The following is a 21075-nucleotide window of genomic DNA, read 5'->3' as shown; positions in this document are numbered from 1 at the left end:
ATACATAAATTTCTCGGGGCCGGGAAGGTGGCGCTAGAGGTAAGGTGTCTGCCTTGCAAGCGCTAGTATAGGATGGACCATGGTTCGATCCCCCGGTGTCCCATATGGTCCCCCCAAGTCAGGGGCGATTTCTGAGCTCATAGCCAGGAGTAACCCCTGAGCGTCAAACAGGTGTGGCCCAAAAAACAAAAAACAAACAAACAAACAAAAATCTCATATATTTATATATAAGAAATATATAATATATTAATGTATAATAAATATATTAAACTAAATATAAATTATATAATATATAAAAATAATATTATAATTTATAAAGTTTACCTATATATCATATATATTTTATGATTTTATATGTGTAAATATATAAATATATACAAATATATTTATAAAGAGTTATATATTTATAATTGTAAATAAATTTATAAATATGTTTACAATTACATTGTGAGTTTATAATGTATACATATTATATTTATAAATACATATATAAATATGAATATATATAAGAAAATTAAATACATATTTATAGAATATATATTTATAAGATATGTTTGGGTAAGAAAAGAGTACATGGTCTTGTTTATATAGAACTCCAGACAATGTACAGCCATATAAGTGAAGAAAGCTTAATTGCTGGGTTGCTGGGGGGAAAGAAGGAAAGAGAAAAGGATTATAAAGATTTTTCAGAAACTTTGGAAAAATATGGAGGTGCTTCTTTTGCAGGTATACATATATGACAAAACTGATCAAATTGAACAGTTCAAATATCTGTGTTATTGCGTTTCAGTGGTAACTGAAGAAAATTATATCCAAAAAACAGATGGAGAAAGGAGAAGCTAACTTATTGGCAAGAGACACAAGCAGCCTTATGGTTTCTATTTTCAGGCAAATGGCAGGTTAGATAGACCCTAGCATTTTAAACTGTGGTCATGACTTCACATGGGATCATGCAAGTTTTTCAAAATTGGTTTCAAAATAAATTTATGATTTCTTATCAGTTCATACTAGATGTGTCTACTATTCTGTATATCTCTAGACCCAGGGTCAGGTAAAAATTTCCTAGATGAAAAAGGGCCATAAGTGAAAAAAATTTACAAGTCCTGAACTAGGTAATCTAATTGTCTTATAGGAAAATACTTTTAAGTGATGGATTAACTTCCCTTGGAGAAAGGACACTCAAGTTTGATCTACCCTTGGAGAACAGAAATGCTGGTTACTGAAGAAAAGAGTGCTAGTTTAGGGGCCGGAGCAATGGCGCAGCAGGAGGGCGTTTGCCTTGCATGAGCTAACCTAGGACAAACCGAGGTTGGATACCTGGTGTCCCATATGGTGTCCTGAGTCAGGCTCAGTTTCTGAGCGTATAGCCAGGAGTAACCCGAGCATCACCAGGGGTGGCCCAACCCCCCCCCCAAAAAAGAGTGTTGGTTTAGACAAGCATTGACAGGTAAGGACTTGACCCTCACTGTGTAGATAGAGGCTAGCACTGAAAAAAATGCCTTCTATTCCTGAAATTAGTAAAGGTTAATACTCTCTGTGAAGTGAAAAGTACCCCTTTGCTGGCCCAGGATGAGAATTTAGAAGTTTGGCTGCCTTTGAAAATATCTCCCCTGAAGAGATGTAAGTAACCACAGTCTATTCTCTTAATTATTTCTGTAATCACATAGCCCTAAGTAGAGAAATTAATTCAAAAGGTGTTCCAGACTATAAATATCCCTGAGGCAATTGGTTGGAGAGAAATAGCTTCTCCGTATGGCAAAATTTTTAATCAAACTTCACAGGATTTTGTCAACAACAACAACAACACACTGAAAGTGAGCTCAAAATACAAAATGCATGAGAAAATTAGAAGAGCAACCTATATACAAATATATCACTCTTGAGGAAGACATTGCTTGCTAAATATTAGAATCTTTCCATGCAAGGCAAATTCAAGAAACCTATAAAATTAGGCACCTTTTCTCATCCTTAAAATAATTGGGAATTATTTCCACTATACAGTTTCAGAAGATGGAGATAGCAAGTCAAGAATAAGACAGATTTAATTTTTAAAGAAAAATATAAAGATTTTCTTTCATCTGTTTTAGTTCCATACTTGGCAGTACTCTGGGCTTACTCCTGGCTCTATTCTCAAGGCTAACTCTTGGCAGTGCTGAGAGACCCGCTATACTATTGCTCCAGCCCGAGATCATATATTTTTATGTGTATTTAACATATATACCAAACTTATTGAAGAGAATTTGAGGATTTCAAAAACCTGTATAACGTTCAGCTATGCCTTTTCTTTTCACAACAAGTACTTTTGTTTTAAATAAAGAAAAATATTTTAAAGTTTTTTGTTTAACAATAGCACCTACTTTGTCATTGAAAATATAGATGGGGAGGCCAGAACAATAGCACAGTGGGTAGGACATTTGCTTTGCATATGGCTGATCATGGGCATCTCATATGACCCCCTGAGGCTGCCAGGAGTAATTTCTGAGCACAGAGCCAAAAGTAACCCCTGAGCACTGCCAGCTCCAAAAATAAATAGATGAAATCCAATTTTCTTAGTGTAATCAAGTGCTGTAAAATAGAAGTCAATTAAGATACTAAAGAGGGAGACAATCCCAGTCTTGGAAGCCATGTTTTTCATAATCTTTTTTATTTGGCATTGTTTCTGAAAATGCAATTATTCAGAAGAAGCTTTCCAGAAAGTAACCCCCTTCAAAAATATTGTTCATTAAGAGCAACTTGGAAATAAGTCAAGACTTAAATGCAGGTCATAGTCACCTTATAAACTCTAGAATCATGTCCTGAAAAATATTCAGCCACAGCATTCAATGTCACTTGGCTTCATTTTATTTTTTTCCAACGTTTTTCTTTCCAATATTATTTCTCTCCAAGTTTTCTTTAGGCACTCTGCCTTAAAGTGCTGTTGACAGTAGAGTTTCAGGCATGCAAATGTTTCAACGCCACACCCTCCCAGCACTAGTGTCAACATGGCTCCACTAACATTGGCTTAGATTTAATGAAGTGAGCAGGGACTGGGGCATGTTTCAGAGGACTTCAGTGCATGACTAGGATGGAGAAGCTTAGGAAAGAAAGTAGATTCTTCTCCAGCACCATATGGACCCCAAACACTACTGGCAGAAGACTCCAAATCTCTGAAGTCCACTCCCCCCGAACCACCACCACCAAAATAATAATAATAATAATAATAATAATAATAATAATAATAATAATAATAATAAATGGTAGTGGTAGAGGATGCTAAGATTTTTGTCCTGTCAAGATTGAAAAGCAAAGGACTGAATTTCCTAAAATCTTTGAGAAAAAGAAAGGAAAGGAAACTCTTGAATACCTCAAGCATCTTCAGGTGGAACCCCGGAGGCCCCAGATCAATTCTGAGTGTGACTGCAGAGGTCTCCAAGAACCACCAGAGTGATCCATGTAATCCCTGGCCTGACAGGACCCAAGCAGCACTGTGTCTCCAGCCCTCACATTAGACCACTGGCCAAGTTAGCCAAGAATTACTGGGACAATCCGCAGGCCACTTGAGAAAAAAATATTTCAGTAGACATTAAATGCTTGAAGATATAAAGTACTATAGTCAACTTACCTTTGGCGTGATCATGATCTTGGTTATATAGTAGAATTTGTTCTTAAGAAGTGCACATCTTTAGTGATGAAACATATACTGTTTTCAAGATTTGCTGCACAATTTTAAAGATTTTAAAATACTATAACTGTGTTGGGGTCAAAGTGATAGTGCATTTGCCTTGCACATGGCCAATCCAGGCTTAATACCCAGCACTTCATATGATTCCCCAGTGACATCTGGATGCAAGGCCTGAAGTAGGCCCTGAGAACTATCAAGTGTGGCCCAAAAACAAAAAGCAAAAATTAAATAAATAGCAAAACATTGGGGCCAAGGGATAGAACAGCGGTAGGGTGTTTGCCTTGCACGCAGCCCACCTGGGATAGACCACAGTTCGATCCGTGGCATCCCATATAGTCCCCCAAGCCTGCCAGGAGCGATTTCTGAGTGCAGAGCCACACTAAACCCTGAGCACCAGCAAGTGTAACCCCCCCCCCACCCAATAGCAAAATATTGTTATGGGAGAGGGGACATTGTCCAAGCTGACTTTAACCTACAAACTGCTACTGATCTAATAGTCACAGTGGCAAAATGTTAGCAACTGCTGACTCTAGATGGCAGCTAGTTATGTACTACTCTTTCAACTTTCCCAACTTGAAATTATTCAATACTGTCAAGTTGCAGAGGTATTTATCTCATAAATGCTGTCCTTAAAAGTAGCTATCATCATAGGCCTGGAGAGACAGCACAGCAGTAGGGCATTTGCCTTGCATGCAGCTGATCTGGGAGAGACCCGGTTCAATTCCAGGCATCATCCAACCTGCCAGTGCATAAACCAGGAGTGATCGTTGAGCGCCACTGGGTGTGGCCCCAAACCCAATCAATCAATCAATCAATCAATAAAAGTTTAAAAAATAAAAAAAAATAAAAGTAGGGGCCGAAGCAGTGACGCAAGTGGTAAGGCATCTGCCTTGCATGCGCGCTAGCCTAGGATGGACCGCGGTTCAATTCCCTGGCGTCCCTTATGGTCCCCCAACCCAGGAGCGATTTCTGAGCACATAGGCAGGAGTCACCCCTAAGCGATACTGGTATGGCCCAAAAACCAAAATTAATTAATTAACTAATTAATTAATAAAAGTAGCCGTCAAGGTGGCTAAAGATAGTACAGTGGGTAGGGTGTGTTTTATCTTGCAGCCCAGGTTCATTGCCCGGCATCCCATATGGTCCCTCAATTCTGCCAGGAGTTATTTCTGAGCACTGCCAGGTGTGACTTAAAACAAACCAACCCCAAACAAGTAGCCATCAGATTTACCTTAAATTTTAAGGCGCCTTTTCAAGTTTAAAGAAGTGGTTCCTTTTCCCTAATTAACTCCCCATTTATTCCGAAAATCCTCCTCCAGTGTCTTAATTATTGCAAATACTATTCTATATGGGGGAAAGCCTAATAGAATTCTCACAATAATCAGCACAAGGTTTATAGGTGTAAAAAACTGACTTTTATATCCAATAAACAACCTTAACGGAAGTAAAACAAATCGTTTATTACAGCATATAATGTGTTATATTAAATTTACACAATGATATATAAAAACACATATTGTTCTTATCATACAGAAATTTAACAACAGGAATATCAAAACAGGAACTACTCATGCACAGGCATGCATATATCGATATAAAAAGAGCAATGTACACAATACTGTTTACCAAACAAAGGTGGATAGTTTTTGTTTAGTCTTTTTTTTTTTTTTCTTAAAAAAAAAAGAGCCCTTCCAGACAGACAGGGTAAGTGGTCCAATCTGGACTGGATTGCACAAAGAAGATCGGGCCAATGTGGAGAGGGCAGGGTGCTCAGTGAGCGACTCTGGGCTTGGAGTCGTGCTCAGGGGTTCATTCATTAATGAACAGATTTTCTCTGTCACCAAGCACTAACATTTTACCCTAAAGGAGAGTCCTCCAAGGAAACAAGGCTGGATCTGTGACGACTCAGCGAGGAGGCGAAAGGCAACGAAAGGTGGGTCTGGGTTTACTGTACCAGGGCGAGGCACCGAATGTGGAAGGTTTTAGTGAATTCTTTTAAGGTAGGTTACCAGCCTCCTATCCAGGTTCCATGTCTCTGGATCCTTAGGATCTGGTCTTCAAGTTCTGAGTCCAATGAAACGAAAAGCTGAGCACAAAACTGAAATGGTCTACATCTCTGCGATGCAGACTACTGAAAAATCACAAAGAAAATTGACCCAACGACTGTCCCTGCCATCCTAACCTGATTCCCCTTGACAAGAAAATCCTCGCGGAGACACTGTCCCCAAAAAGAAGCCAACAAACGTGTGTCCTCCAATTCCATCCACCCGACCTTCCTTCGGGTCTCGCGTGCCCCCCACCCCCAGACTTAATCTTACCCAGACTGTGCCTTGCTTGACATGTTCTGAGTCGAATGTTAAGACAGACTGACACCACGAAATGCGTCCACTGTCACCACACCGGTACGACTTCAAGGGTTTCCTTCTAAGGGGCCAAACGCTCTCTACCTTCCAGGAAAGGCACTAGTGTCCGTCCGTCCGTCCGTCTGTCCATCCACCGTGAGGCTGAGACGGCGCTGACCTCAAGGTTTTACCTTGACTGAACGGAGGAGGTCTGTGCAGGTATCAGGCACACGCGCACACACACACGCGCACACACACACACAGAGAGAGAGAGAGAGAGAGAGAGAGAGAGAGAGAGAGAGAGAGAGAGAGAGAGAGAGAGAGAGAGAGAGAAAGAGAGAGAGAGAGACAGAGAGACAGAGAGACAGAGAGAGAGAGAGAAAGGAACACACAGAGATATCACATGCACAGAGATACACAAAGACAGACATACACAGAGATCACATGCCCAGAGACACACCCAGAGACGGCTTGCACACTGACCATGAGAGATCCCAGAGACACAGAGAGCCCACACACACACACACAGACACACTGACACCCCCCGAAAGATGTCCCCCTCTCCTCTCGGTCCCCAGCGGCCCCTCAGACGGTGGTCATGAGCTTGAGCGAGCCGGAGCGGAAGCGCAGGATCTTCCTCTTGAGCGTGTGCGACGCCTTGATCTTGACCACGGCCCGGGCGGCGGCCTTGGGGGCCGGGGCGCCGGGGGGCGCGGGGCGGCCGTGGCCGTGGCCGTGGCCGTGGCGGGGCAGCTGCTCGGGGCCCGCGGCGCCCCGCACGAAGCGCGCCCAGCCGAGCCCCGCGGGGCCCTCGCGGTCGTCGTCGTCGTCGTCGTCGTCGTCGGCCGAGTCGCTGTCGCTGCTGCTGTCGCCGCCCGAGGAGCCGCCGCGGCCGTGGGCGAGCCCGTGGGCGTCGGCGCCGGCGGCGTCGCTGGCGCTGGACTCGCTGTCGCCGAAGCGGTTGGCCGTGAAGTCGCTGCGCGCGTCGTCGCTCGTGTCCAGCACGGTCGAGTGGAAGAGCGACTCGCACTCGGCCGAGTACTCGGAGTCGCTGCGGCGGGGCGCGCGGGCGCGGGCGCGGGCGTGGGCGCGGGGCCGGGCGCGGGGCGGCGCGTAGGGGCCGGCGAAGGGCCGGGCGGGGGCCGCGGCGGCGGCGGCCACGGGGTACAGCCCCGCGGGGGGCTCCCTGCGCGCCCCGCCGCGCCCGGCGCAGCGCCTCCGAGGACTCGGCCGCCTCGGGCCGCTTGTGCTTGGGCTTGGCCACCAGCACCACCGGCTCGCGCGCGTGGCCGTGGCCGTGGCCTTGGCCTTGGCCGTGGCCGTGGCCGTGCGCGCGAGCCCCGGCGCGGGGGTGCGCCCCGAGCGGCCGGCCGGGGAACGGCGCCTCGGCCTGGCCCCGGCGGCCCTTGGAGGCCCCGCGCCGAGGTCGCCGGGTCGAGTCCGCCTGGTCGTCCGGGAAGCGGCACTTCTTGCCCGGCCCCGCGCGGCCCTTCTCGCGCACCGGGGGCAGCAGCGGCGACTTGGGGCTGTCGGGGTGGCCGGGCGGCAGGCCCGGAGGGGCGCGCGGCCTGGCGGCGGCAGGCCGGCCGGTGCTGCTGTGGCTGCCGCTGCCGCTGCCGCCGCCGCCCCCTCGGTGGGGCAGCCCCGGCACGAACTGGGCCTTCGCCGGGGCCCCCTCTTCCAGGCTCTGCGACGAGGAGCCCTCGCTTCTGAAGTCCAGGCCCGGCCGCTCTTCCACCGGCACGGTCGGAGGGGACAGCAGCACGGACGGGGGCCCCGCGGCAGGAGAAGCTCTGGGAGGCGACTTCCTGGGCGGCTGCACCCCCGCTTTGCTGTCCAGGACGGGGCCTCGCCCCGGGCCGTCCTTGCAGAAGGAGGCGGCCCCTGAGGCCTGGGCGCTCTCGTGAGGGGACTCCCCTGGCACGGAGGGAGGACATCGCCCCTGGTCCTGGGAGAGGGGCTTGACGCTCCTGGGCAGATGCTTGCTCGGCAGGTCCGTGGCGGCGACAGTGACATGGATGGCGCAGGGCCCTTCCAGGCCGGGCAGCCTCTTGTGAGCCTCCGGGAGTCCGGGTTTCGGGTCTTTGGCCCACGGTCGCAGGGTGGCGAAGGGGCCCGGGTCCAGAGCCGGGATCCCACCAGCGGGCCCCACCTGCTTGCAGTTCTTGGGGTTTCCATGATTGCCCTGTGGCAGGGCCCCGGCCACCCGGACACACACGCTCCCGTGGCGCAGGAGGCCTTTGCTGGGGTCCGCGTTGACGCTGGTCCGGGGTTTGTTGGTCCTGACCGGGTGTGTCTTCTTCTGCACCAGGCTCAGAATGTAGCCGTCCATCTTCTTGGCGGAGGACGGGTGGGACCACAAGGCGCTCGGGGAGGGTAAGGAGCTGTCTGTCTTGACGGTGTCCAGCGCAGAGCCCAAGCAGAGGTCGCCCGCGTGGCTGTCGAGCTTCTCTTCCTCCCTCAGGGTGTTGCCCGACAGGCAGAGGAGAAACATGGGGCTCTGCACGGCCACCGCGTGAAGCGGGCTGGGGTAGCGGTACACGTCGTTCCCGTTTTTAGACACCAGGTCGCACTGGTACTTGGGGTTCACGTCTGCAATGACATCGAGGCAATTAAATTGGGGCGCAGAGGGGGAACGACACATTGACCCTGAGGCCTGGTCTGCACAGTGGCCTGCCTTATACGCCAACATGTCTATGAAATCTGAAAAAATTTTAAAGGTATCTGAAGACATGAATTGGGCCGTGTCAGCCGACCTTGAATACGGCCAATTTCTCTAATTGCCTCTAAAGAAGAAGAGGAGGAGGAGGAGGAGGAGGAGGAGGAGGAGGAGGAGGAGGAGGAGGAGGAGAAGGAGGAGGAGAAGAAGAAGAAGAAGAAGAAGAAGAAGAAGAAGAAGAAGAAGAAGAAGAAGAAGAAGAAGAAGAAGAAGAAGGAAGAAGGAGGAGGAGGAAGAAGAAGGAGGAGGAGGAGGAGGAAGGAGGAGGAGGAAGAAGAAGAGGAGGAGGAGGAGGAGAAGAAGGAAGAAGATGAAGAAGAAGATGAAGATGAAGAAAAGAAGAAGAAAGAAGAAGAAGAAGAAGAAGAAGAAGAAGAAGAAGAAGAAGAAGAAGAAGAAGAAGAAGAAGAAGAAGAAGAAGAAGAAGAAGAAGAAGAAGAAGAAGAAGAAGAAGAAAGAAGAAGAAGGAGAAGGAGAAGGAGAAGGAGAAGGAGAAGGAGAAGGAGAAGGAGAAGGAGAAGGAGAAGGAGAAAGAAGAAGACTCTTCCAGCTGCAGGATGCTTGCCTTGTACATGACAGACCTGTTTTTGCTCCCCAGCATTCCATGTTTCCCAGGTGGAACACTTCCAGGAGTAAATCCTGAGTGCAAAGCAAAGAGTAATCCCTGGATATCACCAAGTGTGATCCCAAAATGAAATGATAATGATTAATAATAACTTGACTCTTTAGGCTACATTTTGCTTACAATTAATACAAATGGATGAGAGAAAATAATATATAATGAATTAATGTTTGAAAATAGATGGTATTTCTTCTTTTTTTTTTTTTTTTGGTTTTTGTTTTTGTTTTTCAGCCACACCCAGTGACGCTCAGGGGTTACTCCTGGCTATGTGCTCAGAAATCACTCCTAGCTTAGGGGACCATAGGGGACAGTGGGAGAAAATCGAACCGTGGTCCATCCTACACTAATGGACGCAAGGAAGGCAGACGCCTTATGGTTTGTGCCACCACTCCGGCCCCAGATTTCTTCTGAAGTAAAAATATTCAGCCATTCCCCCATATTTTGGTGGGCCTATGCAAACAATAATTGCCACTCTAACACCATTTCTCCTGTGCTCCTTTGACTCTAAACCTTAAAAAAAAAAAACCACTTAAACTTTTGAGGTTAACTTAAACTAATATGCATGTGCATGGAAATGTAAAAAACTACTATGACTTCAAGTTTAAGGAATTACATAAATTTTATGGCTTTAGATTGCTTGGTGTACCGCTAAGAAATGTTATAATGTACTACAATCTGGGGACTTGAGAAACAAAGTAATTGTACATGGGTTCGGTTTTATTTTCTTTATGTTCTTTGACTGTAAGTTCAAAATTAAGGTGTCAGCAGGGGGATTTCTTCTGAGAACTCTGTTTTTGGGTGATCCTCCTTCCACTGTAACTTGACCTTGTCCTCTTTCTTTGCATCATTGTTCACATAATTAAAAATAAAAATATTTAAAAAATTAAAAAAATATTCAGCCATTATAAATGCTTTCAAGATTAAGAGAAATGAATGAGAGAGGTAAGGCACTTGCCTTGCACACAGATAATCCAGGATTTTTATCCCCAGCACAACCTATTGTCCCCCAGACCATTATGAGGGACCCCTGAGCACAAAGCCAGAGAAGGCTCTGAGCAATGCAGGGCATGGTCCAAACAAAATAAATAAATAAAAATAAGTTTTAAAAGCTGCTTTTAAAAAAGTATTGAGATCCTTCAAAAAATTAAGGAGTAAAATTCTATATGATCCATTCACCCCCCCCCCCACTTTGGATATGTATCCAAAAGAGTACAATAAAAACTAATTCTATCAGGGCCAGAGAGATAGCACAGTGGTAGGACATTTGCCTTGCAAGAGGCCAACCCAGGACAGACCTGGACTCAATTCCTAGCCCACCCCCCAAAAAAAATAATTCTAAGAGATAAGCATATCCCCAGTTCAGTGCAGCATTATTTACAGAAACAACCTAAGTATCTATAAATAAATCAAAATGTTAGATTTAGGATCCAGAGTGATTGCACAGAGGGTAGGGTGTTTTCCTTGCACGTAGTTGACCCAGATCCAACCCAGTATGGCCTCCCTTATGGCCTCTGAGCCTCCCAGAAGTGATATTTGTTTTTGGTTTTGGGGTCACACCGGCAGTGCTCAGGGGTTACTCCTGGCTCTGCACTCAGACATCACTCCTGGCAGTCACGGGGGACCATATAGGATGCCAGGATTCCAACCAGCATCCATCCTCAGTTGGCTGCAGGCAAGGCAAACACCCTACTTAAGTGCTATCTCTCCAGCTCAGACAGGAGCAATTTTATTTTTGAGCATAGAACCAGGAGTAGCCCCTGAGCACTCTCAGGTGTGGCCCAAAAACCAAGACAATAATAATATTAATGGATTGATAATTAATATATGAGATAGAGCTGGAGATATGACAGAGGTTCAAACATTTGCCTTCAGGTTAGCTCTCTGACACTACATATGGTCCTCAGCACCACCAGGAGAGTCTCGTGAGCACATACATAGCCTAGAGCCCACTTATCATTCAGTGCGGTACAAAAATAACAAAGCTGAATGCTTTCACATGCTGAATAATATGGGGAAAACTCTGAAATTTTAGTAAAAATCGTTATATAGTATCAAAGTATCATAACTATTAAGATTACCTACGTGAAAGGAAAAATGCTTGGGATCACCAAGGTGTCAACGGAAGTATTTCAGTGCAACAAGAAAGAGTTATACAATTTTGTTTATTCTAATGCTTTTATTTGTTTAACTGTTGGGCTATATCTAGCTGTACTCGGGGTTTTATCTCGGAATCACTCCTGGAGGTGCATGAAGGACCATATGCAGTGCTGAGGATCGAACTCAGGTCAGCTGCATACAAGGCAAGCACCTTACCACGTTGGACTTCCTCTCCTGCCTATACAAATTTATAACTAAAGTATGTTTTGGGGCAGATTTTTCTTTATGCTATTTTCCTTTTGTGTTCTATTCCTGGTCTCCCTTTTTTAAAACATGAGGAAAGGGGTGCTTGGGGCCACACCCAGTGGTCCCAGTGCTTAAGGGACCATATATGGTATAGGACTGCAATGGCGAAATTATGGCACGTGCGCCAGCAGTGGCACATGAAGGCCTTGCAGCTGGCACGTGGGAAGGTCTGCAATTAGTATTTAGATACTAAAATCTTGTTATTAAGGTTTAATTGACTTGCTGACACTTTTGAGGAAATTGTTTGGTTTTGTGTGGCTGTTTGAGCACTCGGGCTCAAAAAGGTTAGCCATCACTGGTATAGGGGATCAAATTGGGGTCTGCCACTTGCACCTTTACCCCCAGTACTATCTCTCTCGCCCCTCATTTTAAAGTATTTCACATAAATTATACTTTCTGGGGCCGGAGAGATGGCATGGAGGTAAAGCGTTTGCCTTTCATGCAAGAGGTCATCGGTTCGAATCCCGGCGCCCCATATGGTCCCCCGTGCCTGCCAGGAGCAATTTCTGAGCCTGGAGCCAGGAATAACCCCTGAGCACTGCCGGGTGTGACCCAAAAACCACAAAAAAAAAAAAAAATTATACTTTCTGTGAACTTTCTCATTTCTTAATTGCTATCATTAAGATGTTATTGAATAGCATTCATTTTGTTATTTCTTAATCATGTCTGTTCAAATCAAAAGTCATAATGTCAGGAAACTGACCAGACTTCAATAGACTAATAAAATTCAAATAATATTCACCATATTTTTGTTTGTTTTGGGGCCACACCCGGAGATGCTCAGAGGTTACTCCTTGCTCTGCACTCAGAAATCATTCCTGGCAGGCTCAGAGGACCATATGGGGTGCCAGGGATCGAACCCAGGTCTGTCTGGGTCATCCGTGTGCAAGGCAAATGCCCTACCGCTGTGCTATCACTCCAGCCCCAGAGAAAAGAAAGGGTTTTAAAAGGAAAATGTATTGTAGGTAAGGTGATATGGTAATGTGTTGTAACAGTGTTGATGTTTATGGTCTTGGTAGACCAGTTACCTCATCTCACCACCACTGAAGTATCCCAAACCTCTGTCCACACGGCCCTATGCCACATCCAACCCACTTACTTCCCCCTTCATCTGTGGTCTCAGACTGCATTCCAGTACCAAGAGTTTGTTATCAATTTGTATTATTTATTCACTTATTCTGTTTCCCCTTTCACCACATGTGAATGAGATCACCCCATGCTTTTCTTTCTCCCAGAAAATTATGGGTTTTTTTCAACATTTATTTTGCTCTCTATTATATTTATTCATTTAAGAACAGAAAACTTACTCTGTGCCAGACTCTATGTTAATGATTTAATTTAGGCAAAGATCCATGGAATCTAACAATAATTCTAAGTCTTGAGGAAATATAGCCTGGTCTCAGAAATGGATTGATTCATTTGTAAAGAAAATACTATTTTGGGGGCTGAAGCAATAGCATAGCAGTAGGGCGTTTGCCTTGCATACATACGGCTGACCCAGAATGATCTTGGTTCCATCCCCAACATCCCATATGATCCCTCAAGCCAGAAACGATTTCTGAGCACATAGCCAGGAGTAAGCCCTGAGCATCACCAGGTGTGGCCCAAAAACAAAAACAAACAAATCAATACTATTATTTTCTTTGCATGCAACATCTCCATCTCTCATATCCACTCCTGATAAATAGCTATTGTAAGAAGCAGAAACTCTCTAGGTGATACCCATTTTTTCCTCCTCCACCTTCCCTAAGGTCTATATTTTCCTTATTATAAAGTCACATTTTCCTACACTTCCCCAATATGTCCCTTTTCTTATTAGAGTTAAGAATAAGATAGAAATCTTATTCTCATCCAGACCCCAAAGCCCCAATACCCACTTATGTAAGGATGTGGCACTTGGAAGCTCTGTCTTCAAGGAAAAACTATACCAAAATTACTTCGGTGGGTTCATAAAGTTTCCCTCTGAAACTAGAACTGGAGAGTAAAGGGTAACAATTACCAATGAATTTGAGGCCCAGACTCTCCAGAAAACACAGATTCTGGGTGTCCCTACATGACTGCTGCTGGATAACACACTGTACAAAAGCAAAGACACAGCCAACTAGCAGCCTCAGCCATTCGGTGTTAATTTTTCATTGCCTGAAATGCCCAAATGGGGAATATTGACAAATCAAAGGGACAATGACTTATGCCAATACCTACAGCTCTTGACATCTCCACAGTTTCTCTGCTCTTCTGAGGAATCCTAAAAGAGCAGAACTAAGGAGCCCGGAGAGATAGCACAGTGGCGTTTGCCTTGCAAGCAGCCGATCCAGGACCAAAGGTGGTTGGTTCGAATCCCAGTGTCCCATATGGTCCCTCGTGCCTGCCAGGAGCTATTTCTGAGCAGACAGCCAGGAGTAACCCCTGAGCACTGCCGGGTGTGACCCAAAAAACCACAAAAAAAAAAAAGAGCAGACCTAAGGAAGAAGTCCAAGCATCAACAATACTACCACTCAGCTGATAAGCTATGACAAATGGCCTATAAGCCCAAATTCCTGCTCTGTTTGATGAGATAGCTATACACAACAAATCCTGGATTTCCTCCATAAGGTAGAAAAACATAACAGTTAAGCCAGACTTCGAATTCTGCCTTTACCATTCACACTATCTTTACTGCTCTAAACTTCTGAAACGTCACTAAGTCTCTTATTTGTTTCTTCATTCATTTATTTACTTAAATGGATGAATAAAACAAAGCTAATGATTACTCATGACCTAAAAAAATATTGTAAACATTAAAAAGAGATTAGTGGGGACCTGGAGAGATAGCACAGCGATGTTTGCCTTGCAAGCAGCTGATCTAGAACCTAAGGTGGTTAGTTTGAATCCCGGTGTCCCATATGGTCCTCCGTGCCTGCCAGGAGCTATTTCTGAGCAGACAGCCAGGAGTAACCTCTTAGCACCACCGGGTGTGGCCCAAAAACCAAAAAAGAGAGAGAGAGAGAGAGAGATATTAATGGGGGCCAGAGGAATAGCACAGTGATGGGGCATTTGCTTGGCATGTGGACCCGGGTTCAATTCCCAGCATCTCATGTGGTCCTTTGAATGTGTCAGGAGTGATTTCTGAACATAGAGCCAGGTGTAACCCCTGAGTGCTGCCGGGTGTGACCCAAAAACAAGCCGCCCCCCAAAAAAAAGAGAGAGAGAGATTAATGTACAGAAACTATCTAGTCTAATGTCTGACAGAGAAAATACAGAAAGTCTTCCATTGCCAACAATAACATGATTCTGAAAGTCACCAAAACGATAACCAAAAAGGGGAACAATGCTGCATGACCTTAATAAGATCCCATTCCACCTACTAAAGGAACAAAAGAGCTGCATCATTCAGGACATTCTGGAGGACAGGGAGGGACCACTGCTCCATGAAGTGCCAAGCAGCTCTTTGGCCAACCTAACAGATAGGTTTAACTAGTGTTAAACTAATAGCAAAAGCTCAGAAACAGAGTTTATGACCTGTCCTGTGGGACAGGCTTTCTCAAGATGTGTTGCTCTTCTACCCTCAAGAACTCAAAATCAAGTTAAAACCAACAAACACTACAACCGAGGTCCAAAATTTTGATTCTAGATATAACAATAGCATATCATGCATCAAACACATGAGCCTTATTTTTCTCCATTTAAAATGTCTGTCAATTCTTGGGGCTGGAGAGATAGATAGCACAGCGATAGGGTGTTTGCCTTGCATGCAGCTGACCCAGAATGAATGGTGGTTAGAATCACAGCATATGGTCCCCCAGCCTGAGCACAGACCCAGGAGTAACCCCTTAGCACCACCCCTGAGCACAACCCAAAAACAAAAAGAAACCAAAAGAGAAGTCTGTCCATTCTAAGTCTTACCTGAAGATTTAGGGCAACCATCTGTAATAGACAAGTTTGCTTCCAAAGGGCTGCAAAAGCAGGTACTGGAATGACAACTGGATAAACATTCACTGAAGACCGAGTTGGAGGAATTTGAAAGGGATCCTGAAGCCCCATCGCTCAACTCATAAAAACCTACAAATAAAAACACCATTTGGAATTACGATCGTGTCAAGCAATGTTAGAAAAATAATAAGTTGGGCCTGGGGAGTGGAAACTCTTGGTTCACTGGATTTAATCACCTGATTGTATGGTTTTGATTTCAGGCAATTCATCAAGAAAGGTTGAAGGCTTCTGCGAACCATTTTTGAGACTGCACAAGACCACGTTGCAGGTTGAAACTGTGCTCTGGACTTTATCTCCCCCTCCCCAGACTATTTCAAAAGACTCAAAGGGGATATGTATATTTACTTTGCATATTTCTTTAGATGTATTTCCAAAATAGGTATAATTATTAGCGTGTATTTCCTTAAGTAGAGGTAGCTTTCCCCATCCCTTTTAGAATTTGCTTAGTAGGAAATTCTAGCAGTTAAGTTTCTCTTAAGTTCAGGTTAGAACCAGGTTAGAGATTGTTTAGCTTTTGTTTTTACTCCCATATGCACCAGTAGTCTCCTGTAACATTGTTCCTTTTTACATAGGTGCATTAAAATGAAAACAAAGTATAGAAAGAAGTTCTTATCTAATAGAGATAGGAATTCCTAATTTTTTTATTGCAGGGTCCTTTCATCCCGAACGTTTGTTAGAGTGACTTGACTTAGGCATCCATCAGATATTGGCCATTCACCCTTAAACCTTGGATTCCATCTCTGGAATGGTCATGGTTTCCTGCAGCACCAGGAATCAAACTTCTACCAGGAAAGGCCCTAACGCCGCCTTGGCATCCACTTGCTCCAGGGTGGGTTCATCTGACACCCTGATACTTGGAAACAGCAACAACTTGCTTTCAGGGCAGGTTTCCCTGCCTCACTACCTGAAGGTGAGATGAAATCAGAAGATGCTCGGTGACACCCCAGACATCAACGTAAGGTCTATGCAAAAACCAAGATGTCTAATTACAGAAGCCTGACTGTGACAACCGTGATTGAGAACTTTTTCTGCACCATGAAGAGAGACTTTGGGGTTAGACAATGGAGTATGCCTGGAGCCTGTTGGTCTTGGGACAGGATGTTTAATGTGTAGGGATACCTTGTTTTTAGACTACTGATTCTTCTTTTGCTGCACCTATGCAACCCCCCTATTTTTTTTTTCATTTTTACCTTCCAGATAGGGGCTCCTGCCTTTTTCAAAGAACACTGGGACATTAATTACTTTGTTTCACCTCATATTTCTGCATTTTTCCATAAAATTAAGGAGGAGCCAGAATGGTAGCACAGCAGTAGGGCATCTGACTTGTACACACTAACCTAGGACAACTGCAGTTCTATCTATCCCCCAGAATCCCTATGGTCCCCTGAGCCAGGAGTGATTTCTGAGTGCATAGCCAGGAACAACCCCTGAGCATCACCGGGTGTGGCCCAAAAAATAAATAAAATTAAGAAGGAAAGGGGCCAGAGAGATAGCATGGAGGTAAGGCGTTTGCCTTTCATGCAGAAGGTTATCAGTTCGAATCCTGGCATCCCATATGGTCCTCTGTGCCTGCCAGGAACAATTTCTGAGCATGGAGCCAGGAGTAACCACTGAGCACTGCCGGGTGTGACCCAAAAACCACACAAAAAAAAAAAATTAAGAAGGAAAAAAATTAAAGGAAGGAGGAAAAAAAAAGGGAGGGGGGCCATGGGCCAAGTGGTTTCAGATGCATTAGTGGAGACTAAAAAGGGACAGAACTAAATACCCAAGTCAAAGTCAACAACAATAGAATCAAGAGACTTAAACTAATCTAAACTCAAAACGGGGCCATTACACTGGCAGGCCAGGGGGCTAAGGGTGGGGTCTGGGTTACACACTGGGAACATTAGTGGAGGGAGGTCGACCCCAGTGATGAGAATGGCCCTGATTCACTGTCACTGTATGCCTGAAATCCAACTATGAAGGACTTCATAAATCACAGTGGTTTCAATAAATAAACACATTTTGTTTAGAGTTTCCATATTTCATGACATTATTTATACGTATGTAATTAGAATCAGTTTGTCTTTAATATCATCGATGTTCATAGAAATAAATAGTGGAACATAGCAATAAACCATGGAAGTAAATCATGAAAAAAAAAAAAAAGGTTGAAGGGCCCATAACTGTTGATGCTTTTCGAATTTACTCTGACCCTTAAAGTGACCTTCCTCCTTAACCTCAGCACTAAAGATGAGTAAGGGGGAAAAAATACAGGCCTGCCAAAGCCTCAACTTTATCATGAATGTCTCAGAAAGAATAACTTGAGAAAAATAAATCTATTTAAGGAGCCAAATGGTTTAAAAGAAATGGGGGTAAACGTTTGAAGTGGTCTCAGGAAGTTGAAGTGTGACTAATTTTCTAGCCCATTCTGACTCTCTCAAGTTTCAAAGGAAGACCCAACAGCCCTTCCAGAGATTTGAATAGAAGCTTTTCTTCTTGAAATTCAGGGGTCTCCAGATCAATTGCATTATCAAAAAAGATGTTGCCTGTTTTTCTTTTCCTCTCATACAACTAAATGGCAGGCTACATTTTTTTATTCTCTGCACCAGAAGCAAACTCACTGCCATTTGCAGATCTGGGGGTGACACAGGGAGCAGTCAAGAGTGCTAAATTTGGACCTAAGCTCCAGCACCCACCTGAGCTAGGCCGGCTATCAGTCTCCAGGTGCTCTTCAGAGGTCTTTTCCACATCCAGTCTCAGGTCACTTATCTGTTTGTCAAGTTCTTGCAACTGATTCAACAAGCCAGCATCTCTTCTCCGCAGACAATTCTGATTAGGAAAATTGCAGAAGACAAGGGGGGAAAAACATGTTGGTGACAAAAAAAAAAAACCACCTGGAAATTCTACTCCGAGTATTTAAACTACCACCAGAAGAAATCACAAAATCTTCCCAAATCAAAATTTTATTGCATGACCTGAAATAATAAAAAAGAGTCAAGAATATGTCCAATATTTAATTAAACCTTTTGACATTTTGTGGTGATTTTATTTTTTAATAAAAAAGCAGACTTGGGGCCAGAGAGATAGTACAGTGGATAGATAGGGCACTAGTCTTGCATGTGATCAACAGGGTTTTGATCTCTGACATCCCATATTGTCTCCCAAACCTGCCAGGAGTAATTCATAAGTGTCTGGTGTAGGCCAAAAACAACACCCAAAAACGAACAAAAGAAAACTTACTGGTAATTTCATCTAATATCTACAAACTTTCTTTTTATTGGGAAAGAGAAGGGGGGAAAACACAGAATTTTTTTTTTGAACAAGACAGTCCACAGAAGGCTTTAATTCGAAGTCAGATTGTAACTGATTTCCTACAATACACTATAATCTTGCGTAGGTGAGATTTTTCCAGGCCAAATGTCCTACAGACTTGTTTTCTATGAGTCGCTTTGTGGGACTTAATCAGTCTTAGGGCCTTTGAAAGTGAGAAAATAATACTAATAAGCAGTGCCAAGTATTATGTGAGCTGGCAGAATCTAAAACCCTCCAGGGAGAGGCCATCAAGATCTGAACCCCACTTGGATTTCCAAAGGTGACAGACCCATCACTAACTCACATCGCCACCTAGCGCTTCCCCGCGCTGGAAAAAACTGGAGCATTGGAGAGGCGTCTGGTTCAAATCACGAATGCCAAAGCCTCCACCCGAGAACAGGACCCCAAAAGCAAGCTGCACTGGAATTCTCCCGACGAGCTGCTTTGCTCCCCCTCAAGGGGACCCAGGAATGTGCCACTCACAACCTGGAGAGGCAGAAACATGACAAGGGGCTCGTGCACAAGACGATGCCAACCATGTCAGTGGCCGGGTTCTGCAGCAGGAGTTGTTGACTCCACTCACTGGGACATCCCAAGGGGTTCTGCTAGCACAGACAGAGCCAGACGCAAGGGAAAAGCGAAGCCCGGCCAGGACAAATCAGACCCCCTTGAGAAGTAGATGGGTGCACTCCCCCACCCCCAGTTCTTTGCCTCTGAAAATCTTAAGGCATTAACCATGACACCTTTGCAAACGAGATTCCTCGGGGAAAAAAGAGAAGGAAAAGCAAATAAGTAAAAGAAGTGAGAGAGAAAAGGAGAGAGGGAGGGAGAGAAAGGGAGAAGAGGGGAAAGGGAAAGAGAGTGAGGGAGAGAAAGAGTGAGGGGGAAGGGAGAGAGAAAGGAAAGAGGGGAGAGAGAGAGGGAGAGAGGGAAAGGGATGGGAAGGAGAGAGAGAGAGAGAGAGAGAGAGAGAGAGAGAGAGAGAGAGACAGAGAGAGAGAGAGAGAGAGAGAGAGAGAGACAGAGAGAGACAGAGAGAGAGAGAGACAGAGAGAGAGAGAGACAGAGAGAGAGAGAGGTGAAACAGATAAGGACAAATCGCCACGCTGTACAGGCCCCTTCCTAGCTAGCTGTCTGTCTGTCCGGGGCTCCGGGTCCGGCCTGTGTTCCCTTCGGGACAGTGTCACCGGGGCAGGCCAGACTTTGGAGTTGACTGTTTGCAAAACTACATCTGCAGGTCACCCAAACAAAGCTGCCGCCATTATTCTGAGGCGGGGTCCAGAGCTGATCAAGGCTCCCAGAACCTCCAAAAGTCTTCCCCCTCAAGGAACACGACAGCCAACAACAACTGTCACAAACCCACCCAGACACACAGGCCCGGCTCGAGGGGGACCCACCGTCCCACCCTCCCTCCTCCTCGGATAGTCAGGAGCCCACCTATGAGATTGGGGGTCCCCTTGGAGGCCAAAATCGCCCACATTCGCGTCTTCAGCGCAGCCTCCCACAAAGGGCTTCTATGTATGTGGCTGGCAACCTCAGCCCAGGCAAAGCGCCCCAGGAAAGGGAAGGCAACCTCCAGGTTGCCTTTGCGTAACCAGGAGATTCAGCTGCAAGTGGGGCCCCCTGAACCCCAAAATTTCTCCTCTGTGACTTTGCATCCCAGAGGGAGAAGAAGCCCATCTCAGCAGATACCCCAACAGCAAGTGGCTTTGCAAAGCCTGGGGCCAGGGTCGCACAGCGGGCATCTCCTGGGTCCCCTCCGGGAACTCCCAAAACACTATTTCTCCCCCACCGATGCGGGGGTGGCCAGCCCCGCACCTGACAAAGCCCGCCCCCGCCCCGGTGGCGCCCCAGGCCCGGCTGAAAACCGGGCACGGGGGTGGGGGGTTTGGCCTGGGGCGGTGTGGAGACACCCCGAATCAGGCTCCTGTGCCCCAGCCCGGGGTGCCCTCGCCCCTCACCAATTGCTTCCGCAGCAGCAGGATGTTCTCCTCCAGGAACTTCTCCTCCAACCGGCCGCGCGGCCCCGGGTCTCCTCCGGGCAGCAGCTCCACCGCGCCCCGCA

General features: G+C 45.7%; 1 protein-coding gene across 1 annotated transcript in view; it reads right to left on the bottom strand.

The window, feature by feature from the left end:
* Nucleotides 1–6588: 6588 nt before the first annotated feature.
* Nucleotides 6589–21075, bottom strand: part of DACT1 (dishevelled binding antagonist of beta catenin 1) — a 14716-nt gene continuing 229 nt past the window's right edge. Inside the window, 5 exon segments of the mRNA XM_049770247.1 lie at nucleotides 6589–7194; nucleotides 7196–8706; nucleotides 15630–15785; nucleotides 18395–18527; nucleotides 20972–21075. The exon segment at nucleotides 20972–21075 is cut by the window's right edge and continues 229 nt beyond it. Coding sequence (XP_049626204.1) covers nucleotides 6589–7194; nucleotides 7196–8706; nucleotides 15630–15785; nucleotides 18395–18527; nucleotides 20972–21075 — 2510 coding nt within the window.

Source organism: Suncus etruscus, chromosome 3, assembly GCF_024139225.1.
Source record: "Suncus etruscus isolate mSunEtr1 chromosome 3, mSunEtr1.pri.cur, whole genome shotgun sequence".
In the NCBI taxonomy this organism is placed as follows: domain Eukaryota; kingdom Metazoa; phylum Chordata; class Mammalia; order Eulipotyphla; family Soricidae; genus Suncus; species Suncus etruscus.
This window is presented reverse-complemented; position numbering and strand designations above follow the sequence as displayed.